The sequence below is a fragment of the Piliocolobus tephrosceles genome, chromosome 12, assembly GCF_002776525.5.
Source record: "Piliocolobus tephrosceles isolate RC106 chromosome 12, ASM277652v3, whole genome shotgun sequence".
Classification (NCBI taxonomy): Eukaryota; Metazoa; Chordata; class Mammalia; order Primates; family Cercopithecidae; genus Piliocolobus; species Piliocolobus tephrosceles.
The window spans coordinates 34,790,947-34,815,435 of record NC_045445.1 but is presented as its reverse complement, the minus strand read 5'-3'; the positions used below and the strand labels follow the sequence as shown (position 1 = coordinate 34,815,435).

The 24,489-nt window shown below is 41.3% G+C and overlaps 2 protein-coding genes across 3 annotated transcripts in view; one reads left to right on the top strand and one right to left on the bottom strand.

Moving 5' to 3' along the window:
* Positions 1-1,256: 1,256 nt before the first annotated feature.
* Positions 1,257-11,429, top strand: UBE2A (ubiquitin conjugating enzyme E2 A). Its single transcript, XM_026451856.2, has 6 exons — positions 1,257-1,494; positions 1,640-1,720; positions 2,114-2,139; positions 8,506-8,595; positions 9,580-9,668; positions 10,134-11,429. The coding sequence occupies exons 1-6, from the start codon at positions 1,451-1,453 to the stop codon at positions 10,260-10,262; spliced, it is 459 nt and encodes a 152-aa protein (XP_026307641.1). The 5' UTR covers positions 1,257-1,450; the 3' UTR covers positions 10,263-11,429.
* Positions 11,430-15,232: 3,803 nt separating this feature from the next.
* NKRF (NFKB repressing factor) overlaps positions 15,233-24,489 on the bottom strand; it is an 18,801-nt gene continuing 9,544 nt past the window's right edge. Inside the window, exons 2-3 of one of the 2 annotated variants that reach the window (XM_023198700.2) lie at positions 19,268-19,398; positions 15,233-18,205 (exon numbers count right to left, since the gene is read on the bottom strand). In XM_023198700.2, the coding sequence (XP_023054468.1) occupies positions 16,248-18,205; positions 19,268-19,398 (2,089 nt within the window). In that variant the 3' untranslated portion in view covers positions 15,233-16,247. The remainder of the gene's footprint in view (positions 18,206-19,267; positions 19,399-24,489) is intronic. The other variant, XM_023198699.2, reaches the window with a different exon arrangement.

Below are 24,489 nucleotides of genomic sequence, written 5' to 3'. Positions count from 1 at the left end.
CACTGCACTCCAGTCTGGGTTCACGCCATTCTCCTGCCTCAGCCTCCCGAGTAGCTGGGACTACAGGTGCCGGCCACCTCGCCCGGCTAGTTTTTTTTTTGTATTTTTTAGTAGAGACGGGGTTTCACCGTGTTAGCCAGGATGGTCTCGATCTCCTGACCTCGTGATCCGCCCGTCTCGGCCTCCCAAAGTGCTGGGATTACAGGCTTGAGCCACCGCGCCCGGCCGGCATTCAAAACTCTTGATGACTTAACCCAAACCTACCTTTCTCCTATTTTCAATAATTTTTAAATGTGTATTATGTCTATCTGCTAAGTTATTTTGGGTTGACCTTTAAAAATTATCCTTTAAAACTGTTACTGCTTTTGCAGGTCCACGGACTGTGACTCTTCCTGCAACCTGCAGCTTTTCCACGTTCCTTTTACTTCAGACCCACTGTCCTTGCAACTCCCTGCAGTTGGATAGTCTCATACCGTGGACTCTTCTGAACATATAATAGCCGCTTGGCTTGTTGAACTACCAAGGGGAAATGTGGTTCCAGAGCCAAATTGTGAGTGCCCAAAGCAAAACAAAACAAAACAAAACCCTACTCTGCCTGCCTTAAGCTCCCATTCCCTCCCACAGGACATACAACACCATTTCATTCTGCCCTGGGGTGATCATTGGCCTAAACGTTGAGCGCCCAATCCTGCATTCAATCCCACAGCCCCGCCCCGCCTCCCGGTCATAGTCAAGGCCGATTTATTCTTTTGATTTTTCGTGATTTTAACCAATCACTCTGCTCCGCACCCCTCCGACCCCAATCTCCGGTGTCCGCAGGGATTGGGCACCCTAGAGTTGCCGCTTTTTGAGAACCGGTTTTACCTCCGCCCACTCCTTCGTCCTCTAGTTTGGGACTTCCAAACTTCTCCCCCCTCCTCCCCGGGCACAGTGCGCGCTCTCATGAATGATCTGGTCACAAAACAAAAAAGAAGAGAAAAAGAAAAAAAGGAAGGAAATAAAGAGAAAAAGAAAAAAAGCCGAAAACTTCCTAGGGTTTGCCTTAGAATTAGCAGGTGGGGATGGACCCCGTTCCACCACGAGGTCCTCCAGCGCCCCTGGCTCCGGCGTACCCCACGCCTCTGAGCTCGCGGCCCCGCCCCTGGCCTCCTGCGGGGCTTTAATGACATAAGCAACTTTCCTCGCGCACCCCCCGCCCCGTCTTGGTACGGCCTGTCCGGCGCTCGACGTTCCACCCCCCTCTCTCTGCTCTCAGGTTGGTTCAGCCTCCGTCTACACTGGGGTGGTGCTTAGCCGGCGCCAGACCGACCCTCGACTTCGGAGAGGCAGCGCTGTGCCTCTGGGTGCTTCCGCCTCCCCTTCTCCAGCTTCTCCAGCGTCCTCGGCCTCGTCGCCCGCCGCGGGAACCCGAGACCCCAGTGTATGCCCCACCCCTGACCCCGCTCGCGACATGTCCACCCCGGCTCGGCGGCGCCTCATGCGGGACTTCAAGAGGTAAACCGAGGGGACGGCCGAGGCCGGGGGTTGCGAGCCGGGGCACAGGGCGGGTCCCGAGGCGCGCCGGGCGGGGAGGGCTGGGGAGCGGCCGGGAGCGGGCGCCAGTGCCGGCCTAGGGGGACCCCTGTCTGTCTTCCCGAAGGTTGCAGGAGGATCCTCCAGCCGGAGTCAGCGGGGCTCCGTCCGAGAACAACATAATGGTGTGGAACGCGGTCATTTTCGGGTGAGTCTGCGTTCGTGGCGGTGGCGAGAGAACGGGGGACGCGAGCCCTCTCGGTCTGCGCTCCAAGGCAGGCCCCCCGCGGAGGCCGAGGGGGTAGGGGAAAATGTTTGGGTCTGGCTGGGCCTAGGCGCCTCCCCGGAGCCTGTGCCTCGATTAGCTCAATTCCCGCTGCCAGGGGGAACCGCTTGGGGTTCTAGGGGGGCGGAGCGGGGAGTGGTGGCGGTTAGGCGCGGCGGCCTGCCCTGTGTCTCTGAGCCCGGGACATCTATTTGTAGTGGCTTCCGACTCCGGCGGCGGTGCTGGAGGTGGCAGAGCTCGGGATAGCCATCTCAGATGAAGCAGGGAGAAGGGGGCCTCTTAAGTGGGAACTGACCATTTTTCTCTGTGTTGCAGGCCTGAAGGGACCCCATTTGAGGATGGTAAGAGAGAGTTTCTTTACTCACTTTTCAGGAGCCTGATCATCTGGGGAATGGGTTCCCACTCATCCTGGAAGTGTCTCCTGCTTAGGAACCTGGCTCTGCCTAGTCTCTGTCTGCTAAAGGATTGAGTGGAATGCAGTGTGTAGCTGGTTGTTCTGGATATTGTATGCTTGACTAGAACTGCACCTTTCTTCTTGCTTTCTTAAAAAAAAAAATCTGGGGAAGGCAGTCACTTTTTAAAAGGAGCAATCATAGCACTGGTATTAAGGATTTTTGAGGCTTGGGCTGTGATTCTGCTAAATTCAGCCCTCCATCACTGAATTAGTATAAACCCAACCAGTTGCTGATAGTCAGCAGAGACCATCTGGTTCAGAATTCTACCCCAAGGGCAGGAATTGTGATCAGCAGGTGCTTGGTAGATGTGTGTTGGATGTTGAGTGGATGCAAGCATCCCTTGCATGCAACTGTCTGGTTTCTACAATCTGACATTGAATGCTTGTCAGCCTCACCTCTCTAAGATGGTCTTAAATGCCTCATTTGAGTATGGTATTCTTTCTTATTTTTAAGTGAATTTGCAGTGTGTGCTTTCATCAAGACGTTATGATCAGTAATTTCAAAGCAGCTTCACAATTGAAGTTAGCCTTACTGTACCCTTTTGATCAGTGTCCCGCCTACTTGAAAGTACTACATGTACCAGTAGGTACATAATTTTTAAGTGATTTAAGTTTAACTTTTATTTTATTTATTTATTTTTTTTTTTTGAGACGGAGTCTCGCTCTGTCGCCCAGGCTGGAGTGCAGTGGCGGGATCTCAGCTCACTGCAAGCTCCGCCTCCTGGGTTCACGCCATTCTCCTGCCTCAGCCTCCCCAGTAGCTGGGACTACAGGCGCCCGCCAACACGCCCAGCTAATTTTTTTTTGTATTTTAGTAGAGACGGGGTTTCACCGTGTTAGCCAGGATGGTCTCGATCTCCTGACCTTGTGATCCGCCCGTCTCGGCCTCCCAAAGTGCTGGGATTACAGGCTTGAGCCACCGCGCCCGGCCTTAAGTTTAACTTTTAAAAACACATGTGTAAATTGCTTTTTAAAAACTTTATGATTCATATGCAGTTGCAAGAAATTAATAGAGACACCCTTTATACCCAGTCCTCTCCCCAAATCCTCCCGTTTGGTAACATCTTGAATGACTAGACCCTATCACAACCAGAAAAATGACATTGATAGTGCTGCACTCAGTTGTGTGTGTGGTGTGTGTGTGTTGTTCTTTTTTGAAAGTTTAATACATTTAAAGGATGATTAAAGTATTTGAACTCATGAAATTCTTTAATATTTGAGGTTTTTTAAAAAAAGGAAAAGGATGTTTCTGTTATTTTTTTTCCTCAATGATTTATCTTCATTCGGTCACATAGCATTTATACACACACACACACTTCAGTTTGAAGGTGGGAACAAAAACATTTCTGCAAACTACTTAATACATACTTATGTTGCTGAGCCGGATTGTTTTTTGATGCTACCAGTCCGCAAAATGTTGTGAGGTAAGTCAATATCAACTAAGTCTATAATTCATCTCAAGTAGTTAGATTTCCCCAGGAAACTGTGGACAGTCACCTGAATATTTTTAGCTTCCTCTCTACCTTTACCCCCTGGGTAAATATCATTGCTCTTCAGGGCTGCAATGAAAAGAAATGACAGCAGGAGACAGTGATTGTAAGGGCATACTACTTTGGCGCAGTTAATCATTTGAACTGATTTGTAGCAAGAAACTAGCTAGATTTAAAATTTTCCTCTACCAGATTGGCACTAGTTTTTTATTTATTTATTTATTTTTGAGACGGAGTCGCGCCCTGTCACCCAGGCTGGAGTGCGATGGCGCGATCTCAGCTCACTGCAACCTCCACCTCCTGGGTTCAAGCGATCCTCCAGCCTCAGCCTCCTGAGTAGCTGGGATTACAGGTGCGCGACACCACACCCGGCTAATTTTTTGTGTCTTTAATAGAGATGGGATTTCACCATGTTGGCCAGGCTGGTCTCAAACTCCTGACCTTGGGATCCACCCACCTTGGCCTCCCAAAGTGCTGGGACTACAGGCCTGAGCCACCTTACCCAGCCAGCACTAGTTCTTTATACCTGAGATTTAAATGTACAGATTAACTGTGTATTTGCTTTAGCTCTAGTAGGCTTTGTTTTCATTGGCTTCTTTTTTCCTTGTTTTACTCTGTTTTATGCTGGGCACAGCTTTATTAATAGTACATCACTTTGCTGGGGATTGGCTACCTAAATATTTCAAGGGTGCTTCTCTTAAGTGGTATGAATTGAAAAGGTACTTATGGAGTCCATTATCTACCAGGACTGTCACCTTTGACATTACTGGTACTATTTTTGATGATGTGTATCTCCATCCTAGCATTACTGAAAGGAATTACTCAGGCTGATTTGTTCTGTTGAACAGTCTGGTACCCATGGATGCTTCCTCAGGTATCTGGAACTGTGGCCTATGGTTCCCCCAAAAAACTTTTTTAGGTTTTTTTTTTTTTTGAGATGGAGTTTTGCTCTTGTCACCCAGGCTGGAGTGCAATGGCATGAGCTCAGCTCACTGCAATCTCTGCCTTCCAGGTTCAAGCAATTCTCCTGCCTCAGCCTCCCGAGTAGTGGGATTACAGGCACCCGCCACCACGCCCAGCTAATTTTTGTATTTTTAGTAGAGGGAGGTTTCACTATGTTGACCAGGCTGGTCTCGAACTCCTGACCTGAGGTGATCTGCCCACCTTGGCCTCGCAAAGTGCTAGGATTACAAGCATGAGCTGCCGTGCCCGGCCTTAACCGTTTTTTGAATACCCTTTATTTACAGTTGGGGAATTTACAGTTAGAGAAAAGACTGATTAGGGATAAGTGGCATAGTTGATTTTGCTGTTTCCAATGTATTATGTTAATTAAGAACCCCAAAACTACTGCTTCTTCGTTGTAAACCGTTCGTTATGGAAGTTTCTGGAACAGTCAGGTCCTAGTTAGAGTGATGAAATCTTAAGAAAAGCAACACTTAAGGGTATTTTGGTTTAACTTCACACACTTGAAGTAAGAGGAATATGTTCTTAAGAGCTTACACTACCAAAACATTGGGGAGAAATGCTTCCTCATCAGAATATCTTAGTATACATGCTAAATACAAAGGTTATGGAATATAATCTTCATCACATAATCTAAAAATTGTTAATAGACATGGTAAGGTACTGTATTTGCTTTTCATAATAGATGTGTTCTTTAGAATTGGGGTATACATCTTTTTTATTTTTTTTAATTTTTGGAAATATTTCTGAGTCATAAAATCGTTTTCAAAATGAATCTCTAAAGTCCACTAAGAGTATTTTAAAGATAAATAAATCCTATGATGAAGAGTTTTGGATATTACTTGAAAAATCGATTTTCAGTCATCAAAAATAATTTTGAAGTTGTATGTATTTTGCTTTCTTCTCAGGGGTCACAAACTGGTGGCCAAATGGCAGAAAACACCTGCAGGTGTGTTTTCTTTGGCCAACACAGTATTTTCCAAAACTTGACTTTGTGAATGTCTTTAGGCAGAACATATACCCCCTGTAGTTCAACCTTATCACTCCTTAACACGTTTATATAATTTTGGTGGTCTCCCTGTATAGATGGATTAATTGATACTTTCCTTACGATGTTTTAGCCTCGGGAAGATGAACAAAATTAGTATACATTATGTACAACCATGGTGAGGCTTACATTTTCAGTTATTTTAAAGCCTAGCCTTCTAAATATTCAGAGGGTAAGCTCTAGTCTCAGACTGCATAATACTAATTCTGGGATTTTAAATTCCCTTAACATTTGTTTTAGAGCTTAGAAATTACATTGAAGGTTATACTAAACAGGCTCTGATTAATGTGACTAAAAGTGCAGTGAAGTTTTCACCCTCTTTTTAATGTGTACTTTGAATAAGATTTGGGTTAAGTCTTAATTTATATTCAAGTAGACGTAAATAGGTTGCTTCACTTCTCAAGATATTAAGTGAACTGTTTTAAAAGACTTGTGATTAACTTTGATAGCTAGGTAATCACCTAGTTGAACGTCTGGGCAAGTGTATGCAGAAAGCTCAAGTCAAGGAACTTGTGAGCCACCAACATAGGTACTCAACTTGCTTTGCACCGTGAGTGTTTGATGTAGACCTAAAAGTACTGTTTAATATCTGAATGCCTTAATTGTATATTTCTTACTGATAGTTAAGTTCTGATTTTTGGGTTTTGCCTCCTTCAGCTGAGTCTAGAGATGTGAAACTTCAGAATTATTATAGCAAAAATAGTTGCTCATGGTTTTGGAGCACTTAACTTTGTGGCACTATGCATATTTCTCTCATTTAAACCTCACAACAATGCTGTGTGGTGGGTACTATTATTAATCTCATTTTACAAATGAGGAACTTAAGGTTTAGTTAGGAGAACACCTTCCCCAAAGTCTGACAGCTAGTAAGTACCAAAGCAAGGACTTGGGCCCAGACCTGTCTGGCTGCAGAGCTCATGCTCTTAGCCAGTATGTTGTACTGTTTTTGCTTATGGCTTCCCTATGTCTTGCTTTACTACCTTTAGATATCATATTTAGTGATGGTTTTAAAGTAGCTGGGATGTCCATGTGCTATTACATCTTCCCAGTTTCAGAGCAGCATCTCTTACTCATACTTTGGTCAGATTGCAACATCGATCCAAGTGTGTTACACTTGAGATCATAATACATAAGGAAACTCAAAGTTTGGAACTCTAACACATTCCCATTTTTTCTTACATATTATAATGTCAATAAATACTGAAAAGGAAGAACTGTGCTTGCTTTCTCAGAAAGAGGAAGATTTATGACCAGGTGGTGATAAAGGTGAAGTATATTCTGATGGACATACTTCCGTACTTCTAAAGGGCATATGTTTGTCCATTCCATAAGATTTTACTTTCTTTCCTTAGTTATGATACATAGTATCTTCAGGTCTGGCTTTGAAAAGGAAATAGGGAGTAACAATAGTTTGAGGAATATAATGTCTCTATATGTTGCATTTTATATTATTATGAAGCTTTGAGACACTTGTTCATACTAAGGGCAGCTTTGTTAGCAAATTGTTTCCAATGAGCTTGCTAAAAGCAAACTTTTTGATACACAGATCTAGTCCTAGAATGATTATTGTCTTCTCTCTTTTTCTTAAGCAGTGATAAACCTTTTAATGAGAACAAAAAGGAAATAAATTGCTAACTCTGAAGGAACCAGTAAGAAATACACCAAAGTGTGGTCTGTTGTTTTAGAATAATTTGTTAAATGGACCAGAGTAATACAGTGGAACATGCATCACCTTATACCATATAGTAACTGCTTCTTTTAAGTTTACTTGAACAGATTTCAGTTAGGAAAAAACATTGCTCAATTGTTTTCTTGAATTTATTCAACAAACAATTGAAAATAATATTTTAAAGGACATAATCTCCTCAGATCACATCTTACAATTCTTGAATGAGATCCAGTTTGTCCATGCCTTGTAAGTAAGTTTATAACCTACTATGCTTTAGGGCCTCCTGCTACCTTAGGTTGACATATATTTAAGAAAAATAATTTCATTTCAATAGTAGCGTAAACAAACATTAGAAAAATAAATTTGCTGGAAATGTGAATGCAATCTAAACAAAATGTGATTTTAAAATTATTTCTGCCATTAATTCCTTCCATATGTGTGAATAATTGAGTTGATTTTATAGTGAAGTACCTTATGAGCCATACTTAAGGGTTTCTGAGAAGGACTATGAAGTTTTTCCTGGCTTAAATTCAATTCAGTTTTCATTATAGGATCACTATGACATGAAAAGGAACCAGTGTGAACACTTTTATACTTACTCTCTTCTATTTTAAAAATAGCTTGATTATGGATTTGTATTCTGGCATTGGTTTTTGAACCTTTGTGCTTTCATTCTTTCCAGTCTGTTTAAAAATCACTGGATAGTTTAAGATGGCAGCTGACTAAAATAGGCCTTTGAGGTCTTTTGGTCTTCTAAAGGAGGAAGGCCAAATTTTGGGCCCAGTTTCTTATTTTAAGGATGTTTTCAAAATGTACAGTGGCTAAAGTTATCTTGTATGCAGTAATTTTGTGTTTATGATGGCTGTCTTCAGGTTTGGGGGAAAATAATGGCAAAACAAAAAAATCACATTTGAGTAGTCCTTAGAGCAATTCCTAGAGATGTATTTCTTACCTGGCCTCTCCTCTCTACCCTGTATCTTTGCATTATTTAATACTTGGAAAAACCCACATAGCATTAAAAACAAAGTACTACTGAACAAAGTGATAAATACATTTTCTTAAATCTTTCTTTTCTAACCACAGGAACATTTAAACTTACAATAGAATTCACTGAAGAATATCCAAATAAACCACCTACAGTTAGATTTGTCTCTAAGATGTTCCATCCAAATGGCAAGTATCACTTTTAGTACAGTGTTTTAAACTACTATAGTGTTTATTATGGAGTATTCCACATTTCCTATGTATTTTGTGGTGCCTGAGTATTTGTTTAGGCAGCTTGCTGCTTCCTGAAAGCTGAACTTGTTCTTGGTTGTCTGTGGCTGTCTTGTCCTAGAACTGAAGCAGTGGAGTTATTTTCCCTTTGCTTGGAGTCTGGGAGCCTCCTGATTTTGATGATCTTTGTTATTTACTAACAAAACGAAGGATGCTCTTGGGGTTTCCTTTTAATGCTAGGCCAGATTGGGATAGTCTTGTGCTGTAATTATTTTCATTAGCGTTTAGAAAAGTAGTATTCATTGGATGCATATCAGAATTACTGTGGAACATTTTAAAAATGCAGATGCCTTCGCCTCACTCCAAACCTACTGAATAGGATTCTGTTGTTGAGGGCCAGGCATACGGTATGTCAGAAAAGCACCACAGGTGATTCTAACTTACCACTTTGCACTTTTTAAAATAGTAGTAAGCCTAGAACAGCTTGCCTTTTATTTAGGTTAATGAAGTATTTTTCAGGGTATCAGATATTTTTATCTTTTTGCCAAAATGAAATCTTGTGAACTCTGAGCGATCTTTTGTTATTTCAAAAGATATACAGCCTACAAATTTGGTGGAATGAATTTCCCACATGTCTGGGGATAGCTAGGAACCCTGTTCAAAAATGTTTCTCATTTCCTGGATAATAGGGCAGTCTTTTCCAAAGGATGAACACTAAGTATCTTCCAGTTTTATGCTGATCACATCTGACATTCTCTGATCATCCTGATTATTTCACTAGTGGTGGTTATGACTCAACTTTTTAGGCAGTTAACTGGGAAGCAACCTAGGAATCTTTTTAAACTTCAAAAGCAAAGTATTCTTGACTATTTTTGTTTTGTCTATAATGTTAGAACCTTAGTGGTCTTGTTACATTTAATGTACCTACTTCTTTGTTCTTAGTCTATGCAGATGGTAGTATATGTCTGGACATACTTCAGAACCGTTGGAGTCCAACCTATGATGTGTCTTCCATTCTAACATCCATACAGGTGAATTTTTCTTAAATGTGACGAACTATAACTTTGAATATGTTTATATTAGTAATTGAGTTGTTTTTGAAAGTCATAATGTAATAGACCTTTTTATTTTTGGTCAAAGCTTATTTGTTTTATAGATGAAAAGTAGACCGTTAAGACCCAAGTCAGCTGGGTGCAGTCGCTCAAACCTGTAACCTCAGCACTTTGGCAGGCCAAGGTGGGAGGATTGCTTGAGCTCAGGAGTTTGAGACCAGCCTGGGCAACATAGTGAGACCCCATCTCTCTTTTTAAAAAAAAAAAAAAAAAGACCCAAGCCACAGGTGTTTTCTTAGCTACTAGCAGATTCATGTAACTCTGGGTTTGCGTGCTAAAGACAAGAAATGTAGCTGTACTTAGGACAATTCAATTGAGTGTCACTACCTTACAAAACAGCTGTTTTGCATTAAGTAACTGACATTTTAAAAATTGTCTCTTTAGTCTCTATTGGATGAACCCAATCCCAATAGTCCAGCAAACAGCCAGGCTGCTCAGCTGTACCAGGAGAACAAACGGGAATATGAAAAGCGTGTTTCTGCAATAGTAGAACAAAGCTGGCGTGATTGTTGACCCCGGGTACAGTTTAAAGAAGAAGCTGGCCATAAGAAAAATATATAGATGTGTTTGTCACCTCCCTACTCCTGTCATTACATTTACTTTATTAAAAGCAAAATAGCTGTTGTGCTGTTTCCATCTTCCTTGCCAAGTTTTCCTACCCCTTCTACCCTCTCCTTAAACATCAGAAAACACCCTCTATGAAATCAAATGTACTGTACCTGGGTTACTTGCAAAAATTACTAATGCTTCAGTTTTTCTGTTGTATTTCATTTCCAGTTTTCAAGCAGTTATTTTTATTATTGTACTTTAAGCTTTTAAGATGAATTGTTATACAAGAGGTGCTTATGCTTAGCTTGATGACCAGGATGTTATTTCTAACGAAATGATTGCTGAAGTGTTTCATCCTGGCTGGTCCTTCACTTGTGTTGGATTTAGAAGTGAATGTGTTTGGAATATGGCCTACAGAGAATAGAAGCAAATCCATGTAAACAATTTTGAAGGAGGAATGGGAGCTACAAATCCTGTGATACTAAGATCTCAGTCATATGAATTACAAGATAGTATTTACTTGCAAGAAGGAGAACGTTGAAGGGCTCAGCTAAAGGAGTACAGCAATTGTAGTAACTGACACGTCCTCTCTTTGCAAGCTACTGACAGGGCACACTCATGCTAAGTTTCAGAATATTGGTCTTCTGGGTTTTTGCGTTTTAAAAGAGGTGTGGGAGCAGAGGAATGGAATCATGCATGAGTTTTTGAGCTAGGGAAAGTTGGAGATCCTTTAATCTTTTTAAAGGATCAGTGCTGCCCTAGATGAATAAACTCAATTGTCCATCTTTATTTTAGAGTTTTAATGAATTCAAGGAAGGGAACACAGCATATCTGTGGCCAACTGTTTTCCACTCAAATCCTGAGTTATTGCTGCATGCTTTAATTTCTTCCCTTTCAGCATCTGAGAACCTTAAAGCCAACGTCTGCAATCTGTTTTTGGATATTTATACTTTTAGATATATAGTACCTTTAAGTAGCAGTATGGGACAAGGCTTGTAAATGTTTTGTCTAATGTTCTATTGTCACCTTTTATGCATTTATCACTTCCAAATCTAACTTTGCACAAGTAACCCATGTAAAAAAAATGTACATTTTTCAAAAGTTGTAAATAAAAATAACCTTAAAATTTCATAGTCAAGGTATCATTGTTGTTTTTTTTTCTGGTTTTGTTTGTTTTGTTTTTTTTTAGCTCAGTATAAACTTTTTGTATTGGTTTCTTATTGGGATCTCATATCTACTCATTTCCCCCTTCAAACATTAAGGTAAAAGCAAAAATATTCATTCTGGGAATGGAAAAGACAAGACAGATACTTCTGGAGAGAACCTTTTTTTTCTTTCCAGTCATAAGTGGTAATGCTTTTTAAACATTAACAGAATATAGAGCTGGGCGCAGTGGTTCACGCCGGTAATCCCAACACTTTGGGAGGCCGAGGCGGGCAGATCACGAGGTCAGAAGATCGAGACCATCCTGGCTAACACGGTGAAACCCTGTCTCTACTAAAAATACAAAAAAAATTAGCCAGGCGTGGTGGCACGCCCCTGTAGTCCCAGCTGCTTGGGAGGCTGAGGGCAGGAGAATCGCTTGAACCCAGGAGGCGGAGGTTGCAGTGAGGCCAAGATTGTGCTACTGCACTCCAGCCTGGTGACAGAACGAGATGCACCCTCAGAGACCAAGATCTAACTTGTTGATCCTGACATTCCACCTCTTTAAAAACCCTAGCTCAAAAACAAACTACCAAACTACTAGATTTTTTTTTTTTTTTTTTTTTTTTTTTGAGACGGAGTCTAGCTCTGTCACCCAGACTGGAGTGCAGTGGTGCAATTTTGGCTCACTGCCACCTCTGCCTCCTGGGTTCAAGTGATTCTGCCTCAGCCTCCTGACAGGTGCCCGCCACCACGCCCAGCTAATTTTTGTATTTTTAGTAGAGATGGGGGTTCACTGTGTTGGCCAGGCTGGTCTTGAACTCCTGACCTCATAATCCACCTGCCTCAGCCTCCCAAAGTGTTGGGATTACAAGTGTGAGCCACCGTGCCCAGTCTAGATGGTATTTTAAATCCTATGTGAAGTTTGAGAGTACAGATAGCCTCAATCACTTTGATTAAACAAAACTCCGCTTTCTTCTGAGGAGCAACCCATCTCATTTTAAAGAGGCAAAGACAATGACTTTGTAAAAACTACCACCTCTTGGTACTTGTTTGGTTGGGTGGATGGGGCTAAATGAAGTTAAGTCCTTATGTTGCATGTATCCCACTCATCTTTTAAGACATGGTACTTGAAGCCTCAGTATGGAGTACAATCTGCACTAATTACCACATTACTTGGATTGTTTCACCTAGTAGCGATGTCCTTCAATTTGCTTACTGTTTTCCCTCAAGTCCATTTCTGCTTCAAAGTAGAACCACATTAAATTTTTCTATTTGGTGGATTAGTTTTACATTAACTTGTTCATCCTGCTTGCTCATCCTGTGGCTGAGTGCTTTAAATATTGACACTGTTAAATCATACCTGAAAAAATGTAAGGCGAGACTCAGAATGGTCAGGTTTAATAACTTTTTTCTTTTGTACACCTCCTGAGAAACACTATACCCAATCTCTTTCATAAGATAATCTGTTTAAAACCTTACAACAGAGCCAACAAGCTGACCTCCCAAAACAACATATGCATGGTCAAAGGCACCACAAACCATTCATTTGAACATTTTATGCTAATGGTCTCTTTCTCCCTTTAAACACCACAGGCTACATGTATGATAACAAAGTTAATGAAAACAAATTTGCACGGTCCCTTTTTCAAATGGCAGTCAGGTTTGAACTTCTCAATTCTGCATGTGCTGATGTGGGGAAGGAGGTATGATGAAGAACCAAAGCTGCAATTAGAATCCTTTATTTAGGACCCATCTCCAGCTTCAGGGGTTACTCATGGCAAAGAGAATGCATTGTATACTACTAAAGAAGAATCCCAACAAAAGGCATGATATTTCCATTCATTTTGCAATCAAAGGGGAGGAAAAAAATCCAAAAAGTACATCTGTGACACTAAAAGCTAGATATAAAATGGAAAGCACGGTTAGTTCTTCAGTATAAAGAACAAGTAATCCAAATAAAATTTGAAATTGCTCATGTACCTGTGCAGATTTTATAGAAGGTTTCTGGGTTAAGAATGACTACATTTCAAAGAAAGGGAAAATATAGTAACCAACTGAAAGGGAACAAAATGGAACAACAGCAAGCTTGTCAGCAGCTCATTCATGCCAACGCCATTCTCAACATTATTTTATCCTCAAGCAAGTTTTAGGTGATTTTGCTCTAATTCTGTATCAGTATCACAGATCCTAAGAAGTTAGGCAATCTGGCCCCTCAAATCCAGTAACCAAATTTGTATCTACTTGGCGCAATTATTTGGGAGCCTTCCTAACTGTAACTACCTTAACATTCTGTTCTGTTGGACTCACCTAGACAAAGCAGATTCACATTTAACATTCCCCTACCTTTCCCCGCCTCAAAATCATTTGGGGAAGAAGAAATTTAAAGAGAGTCATCAGTCAACTTTTCATATCCCTTAATCCCAAAGCCACTCTTACTCAGAGAATTGAAGGCAGGTTTTTTCTAACTCACAAATTCAACCATAGCTTCTGAAGGCTGGTATGAACCTTGTAAATGAAAAACAAAACAAAACTGTAGCCCAGGTGTAGTGGCTCATGCCTGTAATCCTAGCACTTTGGGAGGCTGAAGAGGGTGGGCTGCGTAACTCCAGGAGCTTGAGACCAGAATCCCATTTCCACTAAAAATTCAAAAAATTAGCCAGGCCAGGTGGTGTGCACCTGTAGTCCCAGCTACTCGGGAGGTGGAGGTTACAGTGAGCTGAGATTGCGCCACTGCACTCCAGACTGGGTAACCGGAGTGGGACCCTGTCTCAAAAAAAAAAAATTGTAATCCTATAATATCTATAAATATTTTGCTTAGTTCTTTTTGCCAATGTTAATATGAAGTGCCAAAATAAAATGTACACCTCATTTCTCTTCCTACCTACATTAAGAAAGGCTATGCACTGTAGGAAGATGGTTGATGGAAAACCATTATCACACTGGTTAGTTACTGTAGATGATTACCAGTTACAGAGATCCAGGTGTAAAGGCTAATCCCTTTATATTTTTTAAGCATTAATTTAACTACAGTGGGCAGCTGCTTAATGTAAAATATAAAAAACAGGGCCGGGCGCATTGGCTCAAGCCTGTAATCCCAGCACTTTCGGAGGCCGAGGTGGGCAGATCGCCTGAGGGTCAGGACTTCAAGACCAGCCTGGTCAACATGGTGAAATCCCGTCTCTACTAAAAATACAAAAATTTGCCAGGTGTGGCGGTGGGTGCCTGTAATCCCAGCTACTTGGGAGGCTGACACAGCAGAATCGTTTGAATCCAGGAGGTGGAGGCTGCAGTGAGTCGAGACCGCACCATTGCACTCCAGCCTGGGCAAGAAGAGCGAAACTCCATCTCAAAAACAAACAAACAAACAAATAAACAAAAAAAAAAAACAGGGGAAAGGAAATTATGATTTCTTGTTGGCCAATTACATGTCAAGCATGGTGCTAAATGTTTTCAAGCACTGTAAACCACCTAATTGTCCCGAAGATCATTTCATTAGAGGTGTCTAATGATCAATGGTAAATTCACCTGTGCTTTTATGAGGTTATACTTGATTTACCTGAGATACAAAAACAAAATCACATAAAAGGGAGCAGCCTAAGATTTGGTTGAAGCCAGCATGTTGGCCCACAGGAAAAAAGTGATAGTTGACTGATTCCTATCTGTTAAATCCGGACATTCATCCCCATGTGCTCTGGGTGCTGAACTATTCTGTGCAAACACCACTTCCCTTCTCCAAAGACCCAGTGCTGCTACAAGGCTGCTGCCCGGAAATGAGCACGCCACCATTCTGATCAACTTTGGCTCCTTTTTATTCAGGAAGCATACACTAATTCTTTTTATACATTTTTTTTTTTTTTTACATTCCAGAAATAAGCGAAAATAGCAGTTTTAAATATGTTACAAAGTTGGCTTTTCAGGCTTAATAAGCTTTTTGAGAGAGGGACCAGCTAACTGACCTTTTCATCAAAGCACCAATGTATCTTCAGTCTTTTACCAAGCTCTACCACAGCTGTGGTTGCCTTGGATGTGCTGCACATCCAAACCGTGTGAAAGCTATAATGGAGAGTTGCTGTGAGTCTCTCTGCAAGGCACCAAGAACAAACAGTTCAAGCTTCCTTTCTTCAGATTGAACCAAAGTTTTTGAAACTTTCAACTGCTCTCTCAAGTAGTGCTCTCTCAGCGTGAAGACTAGAATTTGTTAAAACCCATATATCACAAGATACAGTAAATCACTTCCAATATTCTGGAAATCACATGGTAGAAGTTATAAATAAATGAACACTAAAATTACTTTAAGAAACTTTTACATCATTTAGTTGGTAAGGACATTTACGTGTACAGCACAATTTATTGTTAAACATTCTATAACTGGCTTCACACAAAGATGAAAATAGATTAATACAAAATGATCTGACATTTTCAGTAAATCTGGAATTAAGACTGGATTTTTATTGTAGTCAATATCAACTTTACATATTGTTGCAGGTTGCTGTGCTATGCCCTTTAAAATGAGAATTTCTCGGGGTAAAATTCCATTTGGATATGTGTTCTTGCTTGTCAAACTACTAAAATCTGAGGGACACAGCAATATCAAAGACACAAACAGTAACTGCACAATATCATCTGCTGGATTAAGCTAATACAAGTGGACAGAATTCTTTAGGTTCCAATATCTAATAAATCACTATGTGAAATGAACAAGGTGAGACATCTTATGAATATACTCTGCAACCGGAACATGTAGCATTTCTTTAATTCAAAAATCTGCCTCATTAGGCATTTACAAAATAAATTAGTAAGATCTCAATTTGCTTGAGGCATAACAAGCTCGTAATGGCCCACTTGGCCTTCCTGTTTAAGCTGATCTAGTAGGTCTTCCTTCCGTCTTTTTCTACCTACCACCAGGTACCTATCATGGCCCACCCCATGAGACTTACTCTTAAGACCATACTTCTGGGCAATCTGATGTATTTGCTTCCGTTCGTCATTAGTCAGCTCTCTAGAGAAAGTCAAATCTGTGTGGCTCTCGGAGCGGGCGTAGTTTCTGATGATCTGTTCAATATCTCTCTTGGCAATTTTATTCACCCTCTCTACATCCAGACCAAGCCCTTCCCGCTTATGCTGCTCTTTGACTGAGATAGGCTCCCGTATGCCCTCACCAGATTTACCTAAACCACCACCAGTCCAACCCATCTTTCTCAGAAGCTGATTTCCAATGTTATCTTCTTTGATTTGTTGTTTGTAAGCCTCCTCTGCTGAGCGGCCCTGAATTTCATTTCTTGAAATCACATCTTCAACAGCTCCTTTCTTCAAGTTGTTAATGACAGTTGGCTGGGTCTTTTTGAGGGTTTTCACAGCTTCCCCAGCAGCTTCATATTTGACAGTTTTCTTCACCCCAACTGCTTCCGCAATTACTTCACTCTCTAGAATCACTTTGCATTTCCAGCGGAGGCCTGTCATCCTTTCATAGACATACTCAACTGTCATTCGGTTAAACTGAGCTGTGTCATTCAGCGTGCACACGGGATTTGAAGAATTCTCATAAACTACAAGATCCTTTATATCTTTCTTCTTTCCAGATCCTCTGGGTGAAGAGCCTGTATGGCATTGTGAACTTTTGACAGATGGATAAGTGGGCTGTGTTTTTTGAAGAATTTTCAAAGCCTCGTCGGCAGCTGCATGTTTACTTGTTTTCTTGGTTCCATAACCTTCAGCTAAGCAGTGATCTTGTAAAAACACTCGACAACGCCATGTGCGATTTGGCATCATCTCATATTTGTATTCAATTGACATCTTGTTGAATGAGGCAGAATTGTTAAGGATACCAATTGCATCATTTGCATTTTCTGTAATGACAAAATTGGTCCAGTGTTTGGCGGAAGCATTAAAAACTGGCTGCCCGGAAGCATCTTTACCCAGCACCACCAGGTCTTCTGGTGGCTTCAGAGCTGGAGGAAATTCATAGGAGGACATGCCAATCTGACACACCACGAGGTCCTCTCCAAACGTATGTTTGAATTTCCGCCGGACAACTCTAACTTCAATACGTTTCTGCAAGAGTTTTACAGCTAGTTCTGTAGCTCGATCCCTGGACCCATTCTTGCTTCCAGCATAACCTGTAGTTAAGTAGATATTTTGGCATCTAACTTCACAAGCATAGCCATCAGTTAGAAGTTTTTTATTTTTGGGGATGTCGGCAGGAGGAATTTCCTTTAAAGGAGCATATATATACTCAGGATTTGTCTTACACGCCTGAATACAACGAGTTAACATATATGTATAATTAATTTTATCAGATCCAGAAGTCATCTCTGGATTAGAAAGGTTCTTCCAGATTGTCGCCGTTAATTTTTCAATAAAATACTGCTTCTCGGCTACCACGGACTCGGGAAATGTCTGTGATGGTGAAGGCTCAGGAGTTGACTGAGAGTTTGCCTGCTGTGATGTGCTGCTTGGGGCAGGGTTCCCACTGTCAAAATACATGTTGGCTGCTACAGGCTGGTCTTTTGTGAGAATGAATCCTGATGAATCACAATACTGAGAATTCCCATCTTGTATACTGAAAGAGTCTTGAGTATAATCTTGGTAGATGTCTCTTGGCATGCTGGCAAAATGTGTTTGTTCATTTACCTCTTTTGTTTGAGGGCCATAAGGATCTTCCTGTCTTTCATCTTTTGAACTACTAGCTACAAAATGTACAGGCTCAAAACGAGGTCTCGCATGGAATTTGGAACCGGCTTGCTTTTTAGGAGGATTTTGACCTATAGAATGAGTGAAATTTACAATTCATTAAAATGGGAATATTTCAAAAGAACCAAACAGGAAAATAGTACCAACCACATTATTTGCAAGCTGCAATGTTGGTACAAAATACTTCCATCACAAAAACTTCACATCATTTGGGTGAAGGGACTCAATTATCAATGTAAGATTCCAGCATAAGGAGGGATGTTCCCTGTCTTTCCACATGTACGGGAAGACCCTTGATAGAAAATATACCATTGAGTCAAGTATGCAGGTCACCACCACACATTACTGGTAGCTGCTTTTGCATCAAATGAGCTAAAGCACAGGTGAAGTATACTCTTCACTTGTGCTGGAAGGTGAAGTGGACTGGAAGATTGTTCCAGCACTATCTCATACCACCCATGCTGAAAAGCTCACTTAAGGATTGAAAATGGGAAAGATGGCTCTAATGCAAGGCAGATGATGAGCAGAGGCAGTTACAAAGCCTTTCTCTTTTGTATCAGAGGTGAGTGACTCTGTGATGGTGCTTTACATAGTTGTGACTAAAAATCAAAGAAAAAGAATGATCAAAAGTTTTCAACTTCAAAACCTCAGCTCTGACCCATTCATCACCAAAGGGTGTTTGCTCTATTTTCTTTCTAGAACAAACAACAGCTGGAAACTAATGATTTATGTGAGATGCCAAATTTAAAGCTATAGAAGAACTCTGATGAGGCTATACTAGACACTAGAGCTTCCTCCCTGTAACACTGCTCAGTAGAAAGCTCGTCCATCCTGGACCCATCCAAGAGGATTTAGGGACTTAGATGCTCAAGTGATCACAGTATAAGATTTTATTTAGAGGGCGGTTCCATGGCATAAATTTCAAGGACTGCATAATAACATGATTTCAATATTCTTAGTTTTCAATTCTATTTAGCATACTCAAAAAATTGTATATAACTAAAAGCTAAAACTCTTTTACCTGTAAGAACTAATATTACCAATGTTATTTGAAATCATATACCACACTCATATCATTTTTTAAAGCCATGTTGTTTCTTCAAATCCCACCTTTCAGAAACAAGTATACTCACCATCACATGTTGAGAGGTGACGTTTTTGACCTTTGGAAGGCTTGGACAGCACCAGATCATATGAAGGCATCTCCCCAATATCAATACCTTCAGCCATTTGGAGAATTTTTTCCATCAGGTGTGGGCTGTACCTATTTAAGTTAATATAATCTACAGTTAAAACAGGTAAGGATGTCTTTTTAAAAAAGCTTCAAAATAAGCCAGTCTTATAATTGCTCCCACAAGACTTTATCAACAGGGTATTCTGGCTATAAAACCAAAGAATCGGCCCTAAAATATTTACCCATCAAATGAATGATTATGTTACTAATTAGGAAATCAAGATTTTTTCAGCATAAGACATACAAATATAAACTCAAAAAATTTTAGCAAAAACCTTATCTTTAATTTGAATTGAAAATATCAGTATAAATTCCATGATTTGTTTTGATTGTGGTCTCTACCATTTCTCTTGAAATGGAATCAGGGTCCTTAGAGAAGTGGCTGATTCTAAGTCTGTGGCAGGAAATGTCTAAGGTGAGCCTGAGAAATCTTCTAGCATCTAAAACCAAGGAATCTGTCAAAGATCAAAGGGGTTGTGTCAAATGGGACTCAGAAGCCAATCTGAATAGACTCATACTGGCAAAGTGAGCCAACTAAAATATCGATAAGAACAATGATGGCAATGGATTGAAACACATCAAATATGTTGAAAATCCATTAGTTCATAATGATACTTACAAACTATTATTGGTCACCTTTGAAGGATGGAAGGAACCATGTCATTATTCTGCAAACAGGTAAATATGAAAGGAAGAAAGCAAACATTTATCCTGCATTTTCCTGTATAAACTGTACTTAGAGCAATCAAAGAAATGATGAGGAAAACATCTTTTAGAGAAGCATTCCAGCTAATAAATGAAGGAACGATGGACTACTACCATTTCGTAACCTATAATAAAATAAAAAACGATCATCAGGCGGGTATGGTGGCTCACACCTATAATCTCAGCACTTTGGAAGGCCGAAGCAGGTGGATCACTTGAGGTCAGGAGTTCGAGAACAGCCTGGCCAACATGGTGAAACTCCATCTCTACTAAAAATACAAAAATTACCCGGGCATGGTGGTGGACACCTGTAATACCAGCTACTCAGGAGGCTGAGGCAGGAAAACTGCTTGAACCTGGGAGGCAGAGGCTGCAGCGAGCTGAGATCATGCCACTGCACTCCAGCCTGGGCGACAGAGCTAGACTCCATCTCAAAAAAAAAAAAAAAAAAAAATCAACCAATCAATCAATCAATCAATGGCTGCTAAATCTATTAGGTGAAAAGCTAATGCGGGAAGAACTCACAGTCAGACCCAAGCAAATATTCTCAACTGATTACTGACAAAGGTGTCAAGGTAATTCAATGGAGGAAGGATAGCCTTCTCAACAAATGGCACCGGAACAAGTGGGCATCCATAGGCAAAACAAAAAACAAAACAAAACAAACAAAACAAAACTCTACAACCTAAACCTCACACCTTACAAAAAACTAACTCAAAATGCATCATAAATCTAAATGTAAAACTATGAAACTTTTATTGAAAAAAACACAGGAGAAAATCTGTGGGATCTAGAGCTAGGCAAACAGTTCTTAGGCTTGATAGCAAGCATGATCCATAAAGAAACTGGTGATAAAATGGACCTCATTGAAATTAAAAAGTTTTGGCTGGGTGCGGTGGCTCACTCCCATAATCCCAGCACTTTGGGAGGCCAAGGCAGGTGGATTACTTGAGGTCAGGAGTTCAGGACGAGCCTGGCCAACATGACAACACCCCATCTCTACAAAAATAGAAAAAAAAAAACAATAGCTGAGCATGGTGCTACACACCTGCAGTCCAAGCTACTTGGAAGACTGAGGCAGGAGAATCACTCGAACCTGGGAGGTTGCAGTGAGCCGAGATCGCGCCACTACACTCCAGTCTGGATCTGGGTGACAGAGCGAGACTCCGTCTCAAAAAAAAAAAAACAGTAAAAATTTTTGCTCTTGACTGTGAAGAGGATGAAAAGTCAAGCTGAAGACTGGGAGAAAACAGTTGTAAACCACACACTTGACAAAAGACTAGTACCTAAAACTCAATAGTAAAAAAAAAAAAAAATTCAAATTAAAAAATGAACAAAAGACATAAACAAAATATTTCACCAAAGAGGATAGACAGATTGCAAATAAGCACATGAAAAGATGTTCATCACTAGCCACCAGGGAAATGCAATTTAAAAATCACAATGAGGTATCACTACACACTTATTAGAATGGCCAAAATAAAAAAGTGACAATGGCTGGGCACGGTAGCTCATGCCTGTAATCCCAGCACTTTGGGAGGCCAAGACGGGCGATTCACGAAGTCAGGAGTTCAAGACCAGCCTGACCAACACGGTGAAATCCCGTCTCTACTAAAAATACAAAAATTAGCTTGGTGTGGTAGCATGTGCCTATAATCACAGCTCCTCAGGAGGATGAGGCAAGAGAATCCCTTGAACCTGGGAGGCAGAGGTTGTAGAGAGCCGGGATTGTGCCATTGCACTCCAGCCTGGGTGACACAGCAAGACTCCGTCTCCAAAAAAACAAAAGTGACAATACCAAATGCTGGCAAAAATGAGAAGAAACTGGATCACTCAGACATTGCTGCTGGGAATGTAAAATTATACAGTCACTCTGGAAAAGTTTGGTAGCTTCTTATAAAACCAAACATTAGACCGGGTGCGGTGGCTGACGCTTGTAATCCCAGCACTTTGGGAGGCCAAGGTGGGCAGATCACCTGAGTTTGAGACCAGCCTGACCAACATGCAGAAACCCTGTCTCTCCTAAAAAGACAAAGTTAGTCAGGCGTGGTGGCACATGCCTGTAATCCCAGCTACTCGGGAGGCTGAGGCAGAAGAATCGCTTGAACCCAGGAGGCGGACGTTGCAGCGAGCCAAGATCGCACCACTGCACCCCAGCCTGGGCAACAAGAATGAAACTCCGCCTCCAAAAAAAAAAAAAATCAGTTACCACTTGATCCAGCAATTGCAATTACACTCTTGGACATTTATTCCAGAGAAATGAGAACTTATGTTCACACAAAAACCTGCTTTATTTGTAACAGCCCAAAACTACAATCAACCCAGATGTCCTTCAACAGGTGAATAGATTCTGGTACACATACACTATGGAACACTACTTGAGACAAAAAGGAACTTTTTTTTTGAGACAGAGTCTCGCTCTGTCACCCATGCTGGAATGCAATGGCGTGATCTCGGCTCACCACAACCTCCGTCTCCTGGATTCAAGTGATCTCCTGCCTCAGTCGCCCAAGCAGCTGGGACTATAAGCACGCATCACCATGCGGGGCTAACTTTTGTATTTTTAGTAAGACAGGGGTCTCATCACGTTGGCCAGGCTGGTGTCAACCTCCTGACCTCTCCACCAGCCTCAGCCTTCCAAAGTGCTGGGATTACAGGCATGAGCCGCCGCACCCGGCCGTCTCTTTGTATTATTTCTTTTTTTTTTTTGAGACGGAGTCTCGCTCTGTCACCCAGGCTGGAGTGCAGTGGCCGGATCTCAGCTCACTGCAAACTCCGCCTCCCGGGTTCACGCCATTCTCCTGCCTCAGCCCCCTGAGTAGCTGGGACTACAGGTGCCCGCCACCTCGCCCGGCTAGTTTTTTGTATTTTTTTTTTTTAGTAGAGACGGGGTTTCACCGTGTTGGCCAGGATGGTCTCGATCTCCTGACCTTGTGATCCGCCCGTCTCGGCCTCCCAAAGTGCTGGGATTACAGGCTTGAGCCACCGCGCCTGGCCACTTTGTATTATTTCTTACAGTTGCATGTGAATCTATAATTATCTCAAGAAAAATTTCAGTTTAGAAAGCTGATCGGGGACTTGTATCATCTTAATATCACTAAAAGTGGGACAACCAAACATGTACCCCACGATGTGATACAATAGAACATCACGGCACTATCTAGAAAGCATTATGGCTCTCCAGAGAATTAAACCTGAACCTAATCAAGTTCCTGACTCCCAGAAACATGTGAAACACCACAAGAATGGAACTATCCAACTCCAGAATGAGGGAACAGTATGTGACAGCCCAGTCTCCTCATCAAATATTGTAGAATGAAAATAAAAGAGGGAGTGGCTATAGGTTAAAGGAGATGGATCAATCAAATACACTATATAGACTTTGTATCATGAATGAATCAAACAAGCTGTAAAAAGACATTTGAGACAAATGAAGAAAATGACATGAAAGGCATTGGGTGATTTTTAAGAAATTACTGTTAATTTTGTTGAATATGAATAATGGTATGGTGACTCTATTTTTAAAAATTCTTATCTGATACAGATGTGTACTGAAGAATGTATGGGTGAAATGATGTTAGGATTTTAAAAAATATATTCCAGACTAGTGCCCACAAAAAGCTAGGGCAGAATAGATGAAGAAGGGTAGTATGGCAGACTGCTGATGATTGCTGAGTGATGGGTACATGGGATTCATTAAACTCTTTTCTATTTTTGTGTGTTTGAAATTTTAAGACAAAGCTTTAAAATATACAATTAAAAAAATGTCTCCTGGCTGAGCACAGTGGTTCATGCCTGTAATCCCAGCACACTGAGAGGTGGAGGTGGGCAGATCACTTGAAGCCAGAAATTCAAGACCAGCCTGGACAACATGGCAAAACACCATCATTTCAAAACTAAAAAATAAACAAACAAACAAAAAACATAGCCAGGCATGGTGACCCATGCCTGGAGTCCCAGCTACTTGGGAGGCTGAGGTGGGAGGATCACTTGAGCAGGGAAGGTCAAGGCTGCAGTCAGCTGTGATAGCACCACTGTGCTCCAGCCTGGGTGACAGAGTGAGACCCTGTCTCTCTCTCTATATTTCTTTTTTTTTTTTTTTTGAGAGGGAGCCTTGCTCTGTCTCCCAGGCTAGAGTGCAGTGACACAGTATCAGCTCACTGCAACCACCAATTCCTGGGTTCAAGCAATTCTCATGCCTCAGCCTCCCAAGTAGCTGGGATTACAGGCATGCGCCACCACGCCTAGCTAATTTTTGTATTTTTCAGTAGAGACGGGGTTTTGCCATGTTGGCCAGGCTGATCTTGAACTCCTGACCTCAGGTAATCCACCTGCCTCAACCTTCTCAAAGTGCTAGGATTACAGCATGAGCAACTGCACCCGGCTCAGATCGACTTTTTTTTTTTTTTTTTTTTT